The 16,739-nt window shown below is 34.7% G+C and overlaps 1 protein-coding gene across 4 annotated transcripts in view; it reads left to right on the plus strand.

Annotated features, from left to right (window-relative positions):
* The first annotated feature begins 7,225 nt into the window (after window positions 1-7,225).
* Window positions 7,226-16,739, plus strand: part of LOC140766731 (uncharacterized) — a 35,426-nt gene continuing 25,912 nt past the window's right edge. For 2 of the 4 annotated variants that reach the window (XR_012105493.1, XM_073106313.1), the window contains exons 1-4: window positions 7,228-7,740; window positions 13,096-13,350; window positions 13,746-13,936; window positions 14,010-14,181. Coding sequence is in view for 2 of the 4 variants with exons in the window: in XM_073106313.1 (XP_072962414.1) it covers window positions 7,450-7,740; window positions 13,096-13,350; window positions 13,746-13,936; window positions 14,010-14,181 (909 nt within the window). In the remaining 2 variants the exon portion in view is untranslated. Of the gene's footprint in view, window positions 7,741-13,095; window positions 13,351-13,745; window positions 13,937-14,009; window positions 14,182-16,739 lie in introns of all 4 variants that reach the window. The other 2 variants (XR_012105494.1, XM_073106314.1) reach the window with 2 other exon arrangements.

The raw sequence follows: 16,739 nt of genomic DNA on the forward strand, positions 1-16,739 counted from the left end.
AGGGTGCAGAGTGTTTCATAGTATATTATGAGTGTAAAATTTTACACTCTTATTTGTTATAGGTGTAATGTGATATTAGAGAATGAGAAATTGAAAATTTAGTGATATCTTGTTTAACTAAGCACTATCACATTGTCATATTTACATGACAAGTTGACCTCTTGATTTATATCTCGAATTGTTTGATTATATATATATATATAGTTTAAACTTTTTGGAACGGTGAAGACAACATTGGTCCATAAGAATGGCTACCTCTTTAGATCTTTGGAGTTTGTTTGGATTGGTCTATGTTTCCTATTAGAACAAGTTTCTCCTTGCTCCTTCTAAAAGTCTAAAGATAACTCAATTATGTCTCTAAAGAAGATTCCCAACTTCTACAAGCAGATAGGTCTGAAGACTAAAGGCGACTATTTTCTCTCTTTGAATTCATGGCGAACAAGAAAGTAGGTAAGTGGGGGAAAAAACAAAACTAGAAAATCTAGTTGAAACGAAGTTTGATTGCAAATTTTTCTTTGATAGAAATTTACCTCAATTTTGTGATTTATATAGAACCCCTAGGTTTATCGGCTATATATACAAGCTAGTGCTTTTCGATACATAAGATAGATATATGGGTTAATCCTCATAAGAAAGGGATCAAGACATGCACACACCATAATAAGTCAAAACAAGTGCATACAGACACAATTCATCTTAATTTACTCCTTAAAAAAATTTATGCTCATATACGCTCAAATCCGTAATCCTCCGGTTATGAGTGGATACATCCTACCGCAGCGCTACAATGGTGGTGGTAGCAACTATGCTTTAATAATCATGTTAAAAAGGCAGCTATCTAAATATATAATGTCTACTTTCATTTTCATCTTCATTTTTAATTTCAGTACCACATCTCCATCGTGGTTGGTAAGAAAGGAAAGATGTTGAGAGGCAGCATAAAGAATCAAACAGATGATACAGGAGCAGCCACCACCTTTAGTTTCTTTAATTTTCTCTCCATTTTACTCAAGAAAATTAAACACTACCATCACATATCAGCATCAACGATTCACCTTTGAACTTTGACAAGATCAATAAGTTCCTCTCTTGTCTTCCGCTAGAATATTATCCTAACAATTTAAGGATAAGAAAATATCTCCTCCTTCCTAGAAATCATGATATTAAAAATAAAATAATAATAACCCAGCTGTGTTCAAGTGACGTACATAAATGATAGTAAGATTGCTGCTTATTTCAGACAGTATTATATGTTGTACATGCCACATACTATCTACTTAATTACATTTCCGGCCTGACAAGCATTTGGAATTTAGATCGATCATCTGATACGTACCTTCTTTTAACCACATGAGATCGATGGACTTGCGAAGATATATAGTAACAAAGAATTCATCCCATTTTTGCCCTCCATATATATATATATATATATATATAGTATATATATATATATATGTATGTATGTATGCATTAGAGCTTCCGTCACTTGTCGGCGAGGTCGGCGAGGCCGGAGCCGACCGAGCCACCGGCGCCATGGTTGAAAGAAGATCTATGGAGCCTGCATCTGAAAGAGCCTGCATGAGTTGTGGGTGAGCACAAGCAGCTACTCTTTTGGCTCCTTTGCTTGGAAAGAAGACCTCTGGAAGGTGAGCTTGTTGGCATTGCGGTGTTCTTGTCATCCTCCGGGGGATTTTCCGGCACGGCGATCTTCGCCGGCTCGAGTTCTTCTTTCGTCATTTATATATGCGTCTGCGATAAGAAGATACGTATATATATATTTATTTATTTGTTTATTTATATGTATATATGTATGTGATTGTTATCTCACCCAATGCATGCATCTACAGGATCTCTCATTTGGTTTTCTTGACAAGAATTTTGGATGGAATTTTGAGGTTGAGGGTGAGCAAACTTCATTTCTAAATTTGAAAGGTAACGGTTATTTCGTTACATTCTTGTTGATAACCAAGAGTAAAATAGAATAAGGTAAATTGACACAATGAAATCTTTCTTTAAACCCGCACAGTTAGGTTTAAATTCATTTCATCCTCCTATAATTTTATTTGTGTCACTTTACTCTTACAGTTATATTCAAATTAAAACCGTTATTTTTTTTTACTATATTTGACTAGGTCGAAGTGAAAAATAATTATTATAGATAAAATTGTAGATATCTGGATAAGTTTTCAAACGTATTAAAAATAATACTAATTGGAATATATGTAATTTTATATCCTTATCATCTGAAATTTAATCAGTATTATTTTAGATGTATTAAAAAGTTTATCCAATTATTTTTATCTTTATTTCTAATGAGCATCTTCAAATTAGGTAAGTAGATAAGTAAAATATAATAGAAAAAGAAATAATTAAAGCGGTATAAATAAAACCATAAAATATAAAGTGATATAAAATAAAACTATAGGGTAGAAGTAAATTTAGACATAACCACTAGAGATAAAATATAATTTCTCCTTTTTTTCTTTAATATGAACTCCATTTTAGTTCAATTATCTTTCAAATAGTATAATGAGAATATGCAAAATAAATGATAAATTAAATGGATTTTATTCAATTCCATTATTTTGAAACAGCAAATAAGAAGAATGCAACATGACATCATTAATTCCCACTCCCTTCAAATTAACAATAAGATTATATTGACTTCATTTCAACTATTCATTTTCCAAATGCAATCATCTGAAATCAATTCAAATAAAATCCACCCAGAACTGATTCAGAGCTATGGTGCAAATAAAACAAGATACTATGAACAAAATGGCTGTACAAGTTAAAATTTTCAAACCATATATGAACAAATTGATGAAAGGAACAAGAAATCTGATGCAAAAGAAAAATATATTACCGGAATTCTTCGCGAGGAACAAATTTAGATCCTGTTTTTTGACCCAAAAACTTATATATGCAACCCAAATTAAAAGAACAGAAGGTTTAATGAATTTGATGGCCTAATAATATAAGTCCTAATCTGCATAGCATATTCCTCCGAAACAATTTTACTTAACATGCCTCTTCAACAAGGACAAAGGCTTGAAATACACATGCCTTCTCTGTGATGCTAGCCACATTTTAGCTTAAAACGCTCCTGGGGGTTTCATGAAACGAGTGGTGAAGCCGGTGCCGAGTTTAACTCACCTCCACAGAAGAACCAACTGTCCTTCCTTATTAAGTATGGTGGAGTTGGAACTTGGAAGAGAGATATACTTGATGGGAATTATCTGAGCCGTCCATGTGTCGTTTGAGAACCGGGATATATTTTACCGGCCCGGTTACCGTTATCTTTTGTATGTAAAATAATCGGATATATTATTTTAGCCTTGCTATAATCTCAGTAGGGGTGTAAACGAGCCCGGCTCTAATCCATCTTGGATTAAAATTAATTTCGAGTCTGTCTTTGTGATCAAGCTTGAATTAAAATAATTTCGAACTCGACCCAATTTCGAGCTTAAACAAGCTTAAACGAGCTCCTCAATTAGCAATTTCAAGTCTTATCAATTTCAAACCATTTTCGAGTCTGAGCAAGCTTGAATTAATTTAGGCTTGAATCAAACTTAAAATAAAACCTAATTCAACTATAAAGATATAAATATTACCAAAATATAAATTACAAGTATTAAAAATAAATGAGTTAGAAAACTATAAGCAATCAAAATATAAATTACAAGTAACAAAGATAATTGTGTCAAAAAACTACAAACAATAAAGATAATTATATTAGAAAATAATGGCTAAAATTTTGAATGGGTAAAAAGGTTTTGATCTGATGATTCATATTAATTTGATATTAATTCATATATATATATATTCAAGCCGAGCTCGAGTCGGCTCGATTATTTTGACAGCCCTAAATCTCTCTCTCTCTCTATATATATAGATATATATCCCTTTTTTCCCTACAATTTCTCTTCTTTTTTTTTTTTTTTGATTTTGAAAAGAGCTATGTTTTAGTAAAAATAAATATGGGCATAATCGAAGTAATCTTTACTTTGTAAATATATATATATATTATAGACTTGGGACTCATTTTTGCAAGAAATGAGAATATCTCTCAGTAGAACTAAGTGTCAAATCTAGGAATACTTATATAGTATGAGTCATTTCGGACTACGATCTCGTTGGCCTATAATGTAGATTAAGTTATACGAAAGTTACCTTTTTTTTACTTGTATGTTAATATCATGTGATAAACTCTAATACCTTCTACCACAAGTATTTCAAATTATGATCTTATTTGCTAACTCAAATAAATTACCAAGATCTCAAACAGAGAAACGAAAAGAAAATTTTAGTCGAGAAACAAATAAATTAAGATTTAATTATAGTAACACTCCCTATACTATTGGAAATTATCTTAGTGGCCCCATAATATTTAAAACGCTACAACTAAACCCCTAAACTACTAGGGGGTGTAGCAGAGCAGACGGTGGTAATAAAAAATGGCTTATTATTTTGTCCATGTGGCATTAATCTCTATTTTTATTGGTTGTTATTAGAAGAAATATGAATTACCCATTTTACCCTTCGATGGGATATAATTTGACCAGGGAATAAACGATGGCAATTTTCATTTCTCTTCTTTATTTCAAAATCTAATTTCCTCTTTCATTTTCATCGAAGCATTCATTCTCATCTAAGCATTCAACCTCGCCTCTATGCCCTAAGCTCCTATCATCGCCTTTATGTCGTCATCGTCTATATTTTCATCTAAGCAGCTTTACTTTAAAGACGACAAGTCTATTTTTATACATTAAATGTGTACTTTGACAACCCTAATATTTGATTTTTTTTAGTACCCTAATGTTTGAATTTTTTTTAGTACAAATATCTTGGAGGTAGTGTACTGTCTATTAGATTAAGTTAAAAAAATATGATTTTTAATACGGATATATAATTTTTGTCTCTGTTTTCGGAAACTGTTTGATTCCTTCTTGTAAAAATATGTTTATTTTTCTCTTTGTGGTTCTTGATATCTAAATCTAGTTTAAAAAGTTAAATTTTTTTAGTGTGACAGTGAGCTAGAAAAATGTTTCTTCTTCTATAGTGGTTGTAAAAGAATGCATTTGTGGTCCTTATTTTATTTTTCCTGATATCTGGATTTCACTTTTGTAGTAGTTTTGTCTCCTAGATTAGTAGCAAAATATCTTGCATGCAATATTTATACTAACTATTTTCACCTTAATATATGTCTTTTGCCCATCACAAAATGGTAATTTATTATGGGGGAAGATAGTTCGTGGCCCTAAGGTTTGAAAGGTTGGGATGTTTCTACGACTATGATATATTCCTAGAAAGATAAAAGGATTTAACGGCTAGATAAAAGATAAGGACGAAAATAATAATTGGCTAAATTCCAATTTCTTCCAATGATAATTATCAATACATGTCCACTCCTATTTATAGGAGTAAAATCTCTAGCGGATCGGATCTACATGCGGATTATCTGATTTATTTAAAATTCAAAACAATAAGATAAAACTAAGTAACTAACTTGACTTGACTCGAATTAACCCATGTGGTCGGATCATAATATTAAATCCCAAAATCCTAACCCACCCACTCAATCTATCCGGTCGTGGTGCCTTCGTCCTTATCTCTGCCTACCATCACCTCCGCTACCTCTCACTCTCCTCTCTAGTAGTTCATCAAGAGCAACCTCCTCTTTGACGACATTTCAGCCCTTCCCATCTCCCTTCGCTACCTTTCACTCTTCTCTAACCGCCTCTCCGACTGCACCAAATGGGTCCTTCCTCACCTCTCCCATCTTGACTTCCTCAGCATATTTGGAGATCTCGGGGATGCTAGAGGAATAGCCTTCTCTCCGGCGTCATCCCTGGCCTCCCTCCTCTCTCCGCTACATTTACTCTCCTCCAACCGCCTATCTCACCTGGTCTTCCTTGGCAGATTCGGAGCTCACCGCCATAGGAGCCAGCTCTTAGAGCTCTGCCTCTACCAATACCTCAATCTTTGCCGCCGCTTCGCCAACTCCGACGATACCTCTCTCGTCGGAAGCTTAGCCAATTGAATTTATTTTTACTAAATATTCCAGTAATATTGTAAATTTGCTAGTGTGTAATTGTGTGATTTTTTTTTTGTCTTTGTAAATGGGTGTAAACGAGTTAAATGGGTTGTATAGACGGGTTAAACATATTGTGTCAAGTTAAATGGGTTGAATAAAAAATATAACCCCTTTATTAAACGGGTTGTGTCGGGTTAAATTGGTTGTATAAAAAATATAACTCGTTCATTAAATGGGTCTTGTTCGTGTTTAGAAAAATTAATCCGTTTAATAAATGGGTCGTGTTCGTGTTAGTATTATCTTGATCCAATCCAAATCCGACCCAAACTTAGCTAATCTGACCATATTGCCACCCCTAGCCCCCATGTTGTCCTAGCCATACACGCTATTTGGGCGTGAGACCACCCCTGGCCCCCATGTTGTTTACTATCAACTTTCTATAAGTGACCCTCAATGCTTAGATCCCAACCCCACTAAGAGTTGCTCAGATTGCATGATCTACCTCATGGAAACTTTATAAGCTGGTTTGACGCGGGAGAAGTCCTTTCCTTCAACGGCTCCCAGCTCATCGTCAAGGAAATTAGTGGAGCAAGTACCATATAGAGTTAGCTTTGTAACTTTTATCTATAATAAGAATTTTTATATTCTACGTCTAATATAATCAAAATATGTTAAAAAAATATAATAAAAAAATATTGGTTGCATTCAAGTCAAATACCACGTAGAGTTAAAGTCTGATTATATTTTAGTCAAGAATATATTAAATTTAAGTACAAATTTGTAAAATTAAGCTAAACAAAGTTGGGGGGATAAAATGTAATTTCCTCAAGTTTAATTTAGTGGAACTTTTAAGTAATACAAGTCAAAGGTCAGACTTTTGAAGGTCAAAGGAAGGGTTGTGAATGATATTATGCTCACATGCAAGGGTTTTTCTATAATTTTCGTTTAATTAACATTATAAGTCTAACGAGCGCTACGTGACAGCGTTCTCCTGGTCGGATCTCGCAGTGAGGTATTTAAATAATATGTCCCAGTACTTTATCTTCCCGGCTGTCGCCGGTAAGGAGATCACAGTCTCTCCGATCATGCTTTATGATTCACTAAACTAAGAATGTTAAAAGTAATGCCACCGACTACTCCCGGTAAACTGGCAGATTAGGGCCTTCATTGGAGATACTATAAAAAAAACCCTTAGATCACTTCGCTGCATATCGGCGACACAGGGATCGTCCCCCTACTGAAATTCCTGGCGTTGCCACTCGAAATCACCTCTATTACTTTCATCCAGGGTTGTTTTATCAATTAGAGGGCATAATTCGCAGCATAACGAGCTCACGATCGAGGTATTTGGCCCCCGAAACACGCTCAGATCGGTTCGTTCTCCGATCTGAGCTCAGATTTGGAACTGGGTGATGGGGGGATTCAGATCGAAGTGTAGGATTGGAGCTGTTGTGATCCTTACGCTTTGGATCGCGCTCGAGGCGCTCTACGGGTTACTCAAGCCGGTCCCGAATGGGTGCGTGATGACGTACATGTATCCGACCTATATCCCGATCCCCGCGCCGGCGAATGTGTCTTCAGGGAAGTATGGATTGTTCTTGTACCACGAAGGGTGGAAGCAGATCGACTTTGCAGAGCATCTCAAGAAGCTTAGAGGAGTTCCTGTTCTCTTCATTCCTGGGAATGGCGGCAGCTATAAGCAGGCAAGTGTCTTTGGATCTTCAAGAATATTAATGTAGAGAAAATTCGCAGAATCCGTAGATCAGATGGAGTTTACCTAGTTCATGATAATGTTGGCTTATTTCATATTTCTTTATTTGATGGAAATTTGCAGAATCCCTAGTTTACAAATAAGTTGTTGTTTGGTTACTATAATAAGCTTATGCTTATTCCACAAGTGAACAAGGATTTAGTTATTCTTAAATCAGACACTTAACCTAGCTGATGCAACATTAGTGATATACAGGTGGTAATAGAGGTACCGTAGAGCGAAAATGGATCTGCGATAATAATAACAAGGATACAGTAGGCTATACTATATCAAATATGATTTCAACTCTATAAACTTGTCAGCATAATCATCCATGCTCTAGTTTCTTTTCTGTAAAAGGTTGTACATTGTAAAATTGGTTACAATATTATCTGGCCGGCCAGAGTCCCACCTTGAAGTCTTGAACTTGATCTTTTTAAACTCTAACTCCTAAGAAATATAAAAGTTTGCTAGCTCAGTTTAAATTACTTCTCTATTATATGGTTAGGCTGTTTTCGCATACGTTTGGTTCCTGATGCTACTCTGTGGACTCTCGGAAGCAATTTAGAAGGTTATAAATTGAGATTTCCATGGATACTACGTCTTTAAAACTAAAAATTCATTAAGATGTTGCGAGAATCCAAGAAAAATTCAAACAGAATATATAGAACTTTTTTGTAATAAAGGAGTTACCTTTGGACAATTTTTAATTCTTAGAACTTTTATTCATTTTAATAAAAAGTAAAAAACTTTCTTAGAATCAGGTCAATGAGTACCTTATCTTCTGCCTTGTTTAGAATTCGTAACTTATCTTGCTCTTTCATTGTTCTTTACTGGATTAAAGATCCTTGTATTGGTTGCAAGGTGTAGTTTAATTTCTCTGAATAAGATTTAAGAGTTATAAGGTTGCCCAAAAACGTCCAATTTGAAGGATCTAAATAATCCAAATACTTAGTACTTCCACCTAGAAATTGAGGTTTGACAGATTTTATTAAATTAAGTTATATTTGAATCCTTCCTACAAGAACAAGAAGGCAACGAGCTTGTGTTGGTTTCGAGAGAGTTCTAGGTTCTTGCATGACACAAGAAAAATTTCATTTCTAAGGCATCAAGGACTTTTGGAAAGAGAAATGCTTCTCTTTATTCACAATGCTAACTATTACAATCTAATATTAAGTAGCAAATTCTCTTTGAATGAATAGAGAATTCTAAGATCAGCTTTTGAGTTTTGAGATCAAAACATGACTCTACTTGAGTTTGGACCTAGGATGGTGATAACAACATACATGTCATGAAAAGATAATGAGAAGGGATTTCCACTAAGCTTGTGAATAAAAGGAGCCCACCAAGCTAGTAACGAGAAAAAAAAAACTTACCTACTTGTGTGCTAGGAAACATGGATTAATGTTGTGAAAAATATTCGTGATATGTAGGCAGTTATGTGACTGCATTGTGCCTATGCAGTATGCGGGGAGCATATGAGGGCACATATGTGGGCTAGTAATAAAAACATTAAAAATAAGTTGTATGTAGTTTATGTATCTTATTTTAATATTTTAAAATAATAAGCTAATAAATAGGTAAAAGTTGCAAAATAATATACAAAGAATCATCTTCATAATATTCTATCAACTAAGGATGCTACTTTTTAATCATATAATTACTTAATAAATATTTTCAAGTATGATAAGTTACACTTATGGATACCGATATGGGATATGGGGATATGGATACGGGGATACGATAAATTTAAAAAACTAAGATATGGATACGCTATGAATACGACAATAAAAATAATAAAATATATTTTAATGTATTGAAAACCAATATAACATATGGTTTAATGCATATCGTTCTAACTTATCTTGTGAATGTTTTGTATGTAACTTTCTGACAAGAGTTGAAAAGTGGTGATCTTATGAACTTATGAACAAAAGAAGAGGCAATATAGTTTGTCCCACATTTAACTAGCACAATAGATATTTGTAATTTGTGAAACATGACAGTAAGGCAAGTAGTGAGGTAGTGAGGCAGTGAGCACAAATACTCAAATAACATTCTAAATTAGTTCATTCAGTATCAATTAGGATCATAGGGAGCTAAAGTGATATCCTAAATTCTTTCAGAACAATATAAAAAAAACTCCCAAATTTTCATATCTAAGAGAGAGAAAAACCCAAAATTCTAAAAGATAGAGAAACCCCCAAATTAGTCATTTAGCACTTAACAGCAATTAGGATCAACTCACTGTGATCAAAACCCCAAATTATAATATTATGGATAGAGAGTGTGAGGGAGGAAGGTGCATGAGGGAGGGAGATGCCATCACGAGAGGGAGTCGCTGTTGCGGGAGTCACCGTCGCATGAAGGAGTTGTCGTCTAGTGAGGGAATCGTGGTGCACAAGGGAGGAAGGCCTTTTTCGCTGGCGCGTGAGGGAGGTAGGAAGGTTTTTTGTCATCGGCGCATGAGGGGGAGAAGGCTTTTCAATGTTTTCGTTGTTAGCTAGGTCATAAGAGGGAGAGGAACAATAGAGAGTACAGCGAACATTGGTTAGGTTTCAGTGTTATTAGTTAAATGTTAACGGGTCGGTTAGTATGTTAAACAGGTTTTCAACGAGTTTTATTTGTAGACCCTATCCGTTTAACTTAAATAATTCAAAAATATCTCCCTGCCATATCTTGCCATATCTCCATCGTAACTTGCCATATCTCCGTCGTAACTTGCCATATCTCCGCTTTATCCTCGTTGTATTGGATAATTAAAATTAATTATTTTAAATTAGATACTTCTTTAGCCGTATCAGATACGTACTGGGGTCGTATCGGGCCATATAGGTATCTGATACCGATATGGAGACCTAAATAAAGTATTTGTGCTTCATAGATTCAAATAAATTAGAAGTCACAAAAATGATGCTCGAGTCTTTTTTTCATAACTAAGTCGATTAGGGTCATCAATAGATGTCACATGTAATAAACACACGTTTCTTTTCTATTCTTTTTTGAGAGAGAGATTAGGATCATCTTAGGAAGATTTTTAATTTAACTTGAGGCTGTTCCTTAACTCCGTCAGAGCCACTGGTTAGGATAGATATGTTCTTTGGACTATAAGGTAGACCTAAGTCATCATAGGGAGATACATGGAGAATATCTAGTTTGTGACTATTCTCAAAGTCCTACCTACTTATAATTAATGTTTCGCTAGCTACTCATCATCAAAATTTTTGCCACTTGTATAAATAATGAGAATGCATAAGGAATAACATATCATACACTTTAATATGCTTGAAGTAGTGTATGGCATGAAGTATAACACAATGGCATACTAACATCACAATGGCATACTAACATAAAATACGTGAGAAATATGGGATAAATAAATATGTGAGTGAATCTTCTCACCTGAGGTCTAAATGGAATAACTCAATAAATAATTCAAGTACATATCTTCAACTTTTTTCATAAATTTATATTTCAATTTAACAATATAAAATTTTTTACACTTAGAAATTAGAACTAATTAATTTTGGGCTAAATTCCAATCCTAAGGCCTATAACCCTTCAACTGATAGAGCTGGGCCAAGACCCAAGCCGAATAAGTTGGGTTGGATTATTAGCCTCAAATCTCCCCCAATCTTAGGTTGGGCCCTCCCTTAGCCCAACCACCAAGCTCACCTAACCCAAGTGGGTTTGGGTAGGGCCAAACACACTACACGACTGGAATAGGACCAAAAGGTCCCAATCTCCCAACCACCACCGCTTCTCCTTCAACATAAGGTAGCAAAGAAGAGGAGCATCGGTGCTCCTAACCTGCAACACCAACTCACTCCTCATGGACAAAGCAACTCACATGAGGTGGAAGGAGGCTGATTGAGGCGGGCGATGGGGATTAGACCATCTCTTGATGGCTGATAGCCATGGTGAAGTCCCAAAGCTTGAACTGAACCATGAAAGTTCGATCAGAAGGCACCTTTCCGTTCTTCTCATGAAGGGTAAAGAGTCCAACAGTGGATGTCGACAGAAGCAATAGCGACGATCACGATTGTGATTGAAAAAACTTGATAGGAGGCCACATGGTATAGCCTCCTCTTGGGACCTTTAGAACCTACGAAGGGCATCTATGGCACAAGGCCTCTCATGCGAAGCTTCAGGCTTTACTGGCGGTGACTTGAAGTCACTGGATGACAGAATTTCGTCGATGAAGTTGAAGGTGTAAAAGAGAGGCAATACAAAAGAATACCCAATTAAACTGAAATTTAAATAAAGGAGGTTAAAGAGGACTCACGAGCAATTCATTTGGTGGTGTTGGTTTGCTCAGACAGTGTTCTAGTGACCCAACTTCGATGATGGCTACTTCGGTGAGATAAGAAGAGAAAAGAGAAGGGGAAAAGGGAAGAGAAAGAGAGGAAGATCCAAATGCCCCTGAAGGAGATGATTTGCTAGATTTATATAGGTAGGGTTCACCACCAAATTGTGGAATTCCCGCGATCTCCTATCTTGAATATGTGAAAGAAAAAAGAGAAGGGAGGAAGAAGAAGATAATTGCCTCGCGTCTGAGCCTTCCCTAAATTTATTTTCTGGTTATTACTATCAGCTGTTGCGTATAATCTAGTCTATCCACCAAAAGATTGCTGGAATTTAGAACTGCAATTGAACCCTTTTATAATTGCATCGCTTCCTTGAGAAGGAGCCTCCAAGTAAAACTATGAAAAAACAATTCAAGGTGAAATACAGAAGTTCCTGAAAAGATAATCATAGAACATCACTTCTTGTTGTTCAGGAGCCCATTTTGGCGGCTCTCTTAGGACCTCTTCTGTTGACGCTTTTGCTAGAGCACATTCTTTATTTTTCATTTAATCAAATTGAGTCTCATAGATGTTGATGCCAAGCCCGTTAATCACTTTATCTTTTACTTTAAATTGCTGCCAGAAAAATGGTCACTGTGCTACTAACCTGGCATATTTTCCGTAGTTGAGTGCCTTTAAGTTAGTAGTGCAGGAGTGTTGTACTAGGAAAGCAACTCCTTTTTCATGAGGAAGCTTTTATATGGAAATATTTATAATTCCCCTCATTCTTTATTACCTCACTCATTCTTTTTGAAATAATTAACATTCTTATAACTGCATCTTCTTTTAACTCCTATGGTGTTTCTTCAGGTCTTTGGTGAATGTGCTTTGCCTTGACTGCACTTTTTTGGAATGCCTATCTGTGCTTGCTAGATTCTGGACCTTACAGCATTCTCTTTATGGCTTATATTAACAAAAGAGTAGACTATCTCCTTAATTTCCCTTCTATTTTGTTCATCTAGGTTCGATCATTGGCTGCTGAATCTTTTCGGGCATACCAAGGTGGACCACTTGAGCCAACATTTTATCATGAAACAACAATTCTGCCTGGTAATCCAGGTAGTTTGTTGATGAAGGAATTGGAAAGTTTCATGATTCCTACTCAGTATAGCCGAATGTTGGATTGGTTTGCTGTGGATCTTGAAGGGGAACATTCTGCAATGGATGGTCGAATACTTGAAGAGCATAGTGAATATGTTGTATATGCAATTCACAGGGTATGACTTTTATTTTTCTGAATTGTCCAGTTTTCTTGGAAATCTAGGAATTTAATCTTGGTGGTGCGTTTTGCTTTAATATTAAGAGATCATTAAGTGGTGATCAACTTGGCTTTAAGCAGTCAAAGATATTTTCTTTCTAGGAATCATATTGGTCATGCCCTGAAAGAAATCTATTATCCTTGTCAGGAATTTTCTCTCTGCTAGAAGCCCCATTCAAATTATTTAACTAACAATAATTCCAATGAAAATTTATTGGAACTTGTTGCAAGTTTTCAATCCAGTGCTTCTACTTAAATGTATTTGTCAATTCATTTGTTTGTGCTAATACTGATTTGGGATACTTGGAATTTGCCAACCCCAAACTTATAGTTTTTTGTATGTTGTTTTTGTAGATCTTGGATCAGTATCGAGAATCACGTGAAGTACGCATAAAGGAAGGTGCTGAAGTCTCTGGAAACTTGCCAAATAGTGTAATATTAGTCGGCCATTCTATGGGTGGATTTGTGGCCAGAGCTGCTATTGTCCATCCACTCTTGCGGAAGTCAGCTGTTGAAACTATATTAACACTCTCAAGCCCACACCAGTATGTTCTTTTCTGCTTTCAACATTTTTTTTTTTTTTGGCCTTATCTTGATAATATTTGATGACATATCCAGGTCCCCTCCAGTGGCGTTGCAACCATCACTGGGTCATTTTTATTCCCAGGTGAATGGAGAATGGAGAAAGGGCTACATGACACAGACCTTACATGCAGGAAACCTTGGATCTAGTCCTAAGCTCTCTCACGTTGTTGTTGTCTCTGTGTCAGGCGGCATCCATGATTATCAGGTTTCCTTTTACTTACTTTTAGTCCTTTTTGTAATATGATTTTTTTAAACAGTGATTTTCTCTTATACAATTAGACCTTTCTGCACTATAATTATCTACTGTCGTCTACACAGATATATACATACGTATCGTGAACTATTATCAATTAATATTTTATGTTGAATATTATTATGTGTTTATTTATACATTATGAAGTATTCAATCATATTATAAAGTGTTCAGTCATTAATATTAGTTTTAATAAATATATTCAAGCACGTTATGTGTTGAATAATATTTATATTTAATTATTGCTATATTGTTGATAAATAGATTATTTACAAAAGTAATTTAAAGATAAAAGACTGTAATGTAAATTTTAATACATATAATGAAATGAAAAATTAAAAATTGATGTGTCGAAAACCCAAAAATATTTTTAAATATTCTAAATTTTTATTTAAAACTATATTAAAGGCGTGCCAGTGACGCATAGGGTGTTCCACTAGCACGCAAGGGCATGTCGAGGGCGTGCCGTGCCGATGGTGGCACGGCATGGCCATCTTTACTTGATAGATCACTATTTGTTTGAACCTATTTTTTTAATTTGATATTACGATCCTAGTTATCACCATTTAATTGTCTTAATTTTTACTGTTCACACTATCCCATTTAGTGCAGATGTTAGGCTCCCTTTTCAGAGGTTATATTGATCATTATGCTTACTAAGTTGGCAATATTGAATTGCTAAAAAAGAATGCAATTGGTTCCTTGGTACCTAAGAATTTCTGGAAAAGTACTTCTATATAGCCCTGACATGCTTCTTATCACAGAAAATCACCTTTTAAAGTCTAAAATCCAAAGAAACTGCTCTCCAGGTCCGGGTGTGAACTGTGAAGTATTTGTTGTCTAGTCTCTTCATGCTTGGCTTTCCAATAATTGATATTGTATGGAGAGCCTTCCAGCCATATACTGTTAGATGAGTCATATTCTCTGAATTATTCCAAAAGGCTGGACCTTAAATCCATCAATACAACAACAACAACATGTGTATTTACTGCATTATCCCTTTAAAAGCTATGTTGCTGTGTCTTTTTGTTTGCCCCAAATTAACTATAACAACATGATTTGACACTTTATGGTGTAATACTTGGGTATGGAGTTTCTAGTAGAAAACTTCTAGTGATACAAATGATCTGACAACTAGATAACCATATATGGACCTGAATCCATGCAACTTACTCGGCTGTCTGCTTTACAATGCCACAGTTTGATTTCATGTGATATATGATTTTTTTCATTTGTCATGGGAAAAGTGTTCATTTCCAATTTCAGTTGATTGTTTAGGAAGAATTGATAGTATGGAACAACTATAGCATTCTTCTTGGGATGAGCTATATTACATTTATTTATCTATATATGCTTTGTGCATGCATATGGTATTATAATTTTTATGTTAAATGGTGTAAGTAAGTTATTTTAGGTTCAAAAGGAAACAAAGAAAAAGTTAAATAACTTGTCGCTTGCGTAAGATTTGTTTAAAAAATTTGAATACTTTACATAGATTGTGATATTTACATAAACACAAAAAAATCATTTTAGCTGTTATACAACAATTTTTCAAAGTTGGAGATGTTTGGAATATAAATTTGTCTATTGTTGTTGCCATGTTAATAGTTTCTTTTTATTTTGTAAAAGTTTAATAATCAGTTAGTTGACTTAAAAGCTCAAGGCATTAGGTAACATGCCGATAATGTGTATCACTATATCATACCCTTTAATAAGCCCTCTCACATGCAGCTTTAATACTATATGTGGATAGATATTAGATAACAAGACGTGCAATGCACCACACTGCAATACAAGAAAGTAGGGAACAAAGACGGGCTGGCGATGTTTGAATCCATGACCTCTAGAAAAATAGGCTCAGATACCAACTTAGATAACTAGTTGACTCAAAAATTTAACTATTAGGTAATAAACTTGCAATGTATATCATGCCCCTTTAACAATAAATATCATTCTTGTTTCCATATTATTTCCCCAAGGCTTGAAATCATGGTTTGAAGTTTGTTTTTGAACCCCAACAAAAATGAATATTTTAAGTCGAAATAGAATGATTTTAATCTATTGTGCTTCAAAATAAATGTCAAAACAAGAAATCTTGATAGTTTCAGCTTTAACCAATGAGATTCGGCTTTACTTTTAATTTTCAGTTGTTACAGTTCCTTCTTGGGCCTCCAAACTATGTTCTAAATATTGATATTGATATCAATCATAAAAAATGATACATATTGGCTTTGTTAGTTCAATTTCTGACTATTTTTTAAATATTTTAAATTCTAAATTATGATATAAAATGTAGAAATATCCTAAAAGTCTAGAAGAAAATAACAAAGATACAAAGATTTATATAGCTAACTGAGATAAAAGCAACATAACACAAAGAATGAAAATATTAAAAACAATATTGAATTCCGAATGGATTTAGTACATAGCTTATCACCATCTTCAGCTCTACAACAGAGGTGGCATGAATCCCCCCTGCCAATGAGGCAAAATAACCATCTTTGCAACAG

The sequence above is a fragment of the Typha angustifolia genome, chromosome 9 (assembly GCF_048772165.1).
Source record: "Typha angustifolia cultivar Huaian chromosome 9, ASM4877216v1, whole genome shotgun sequence".
In the NCBI taxonomy this organism is placed as follows: Eukaryota; Viridiplantae; Streptophyta; class Magnoliopsida; order Poales; family Typhaceae; genus Typha; species Typha angustifolia.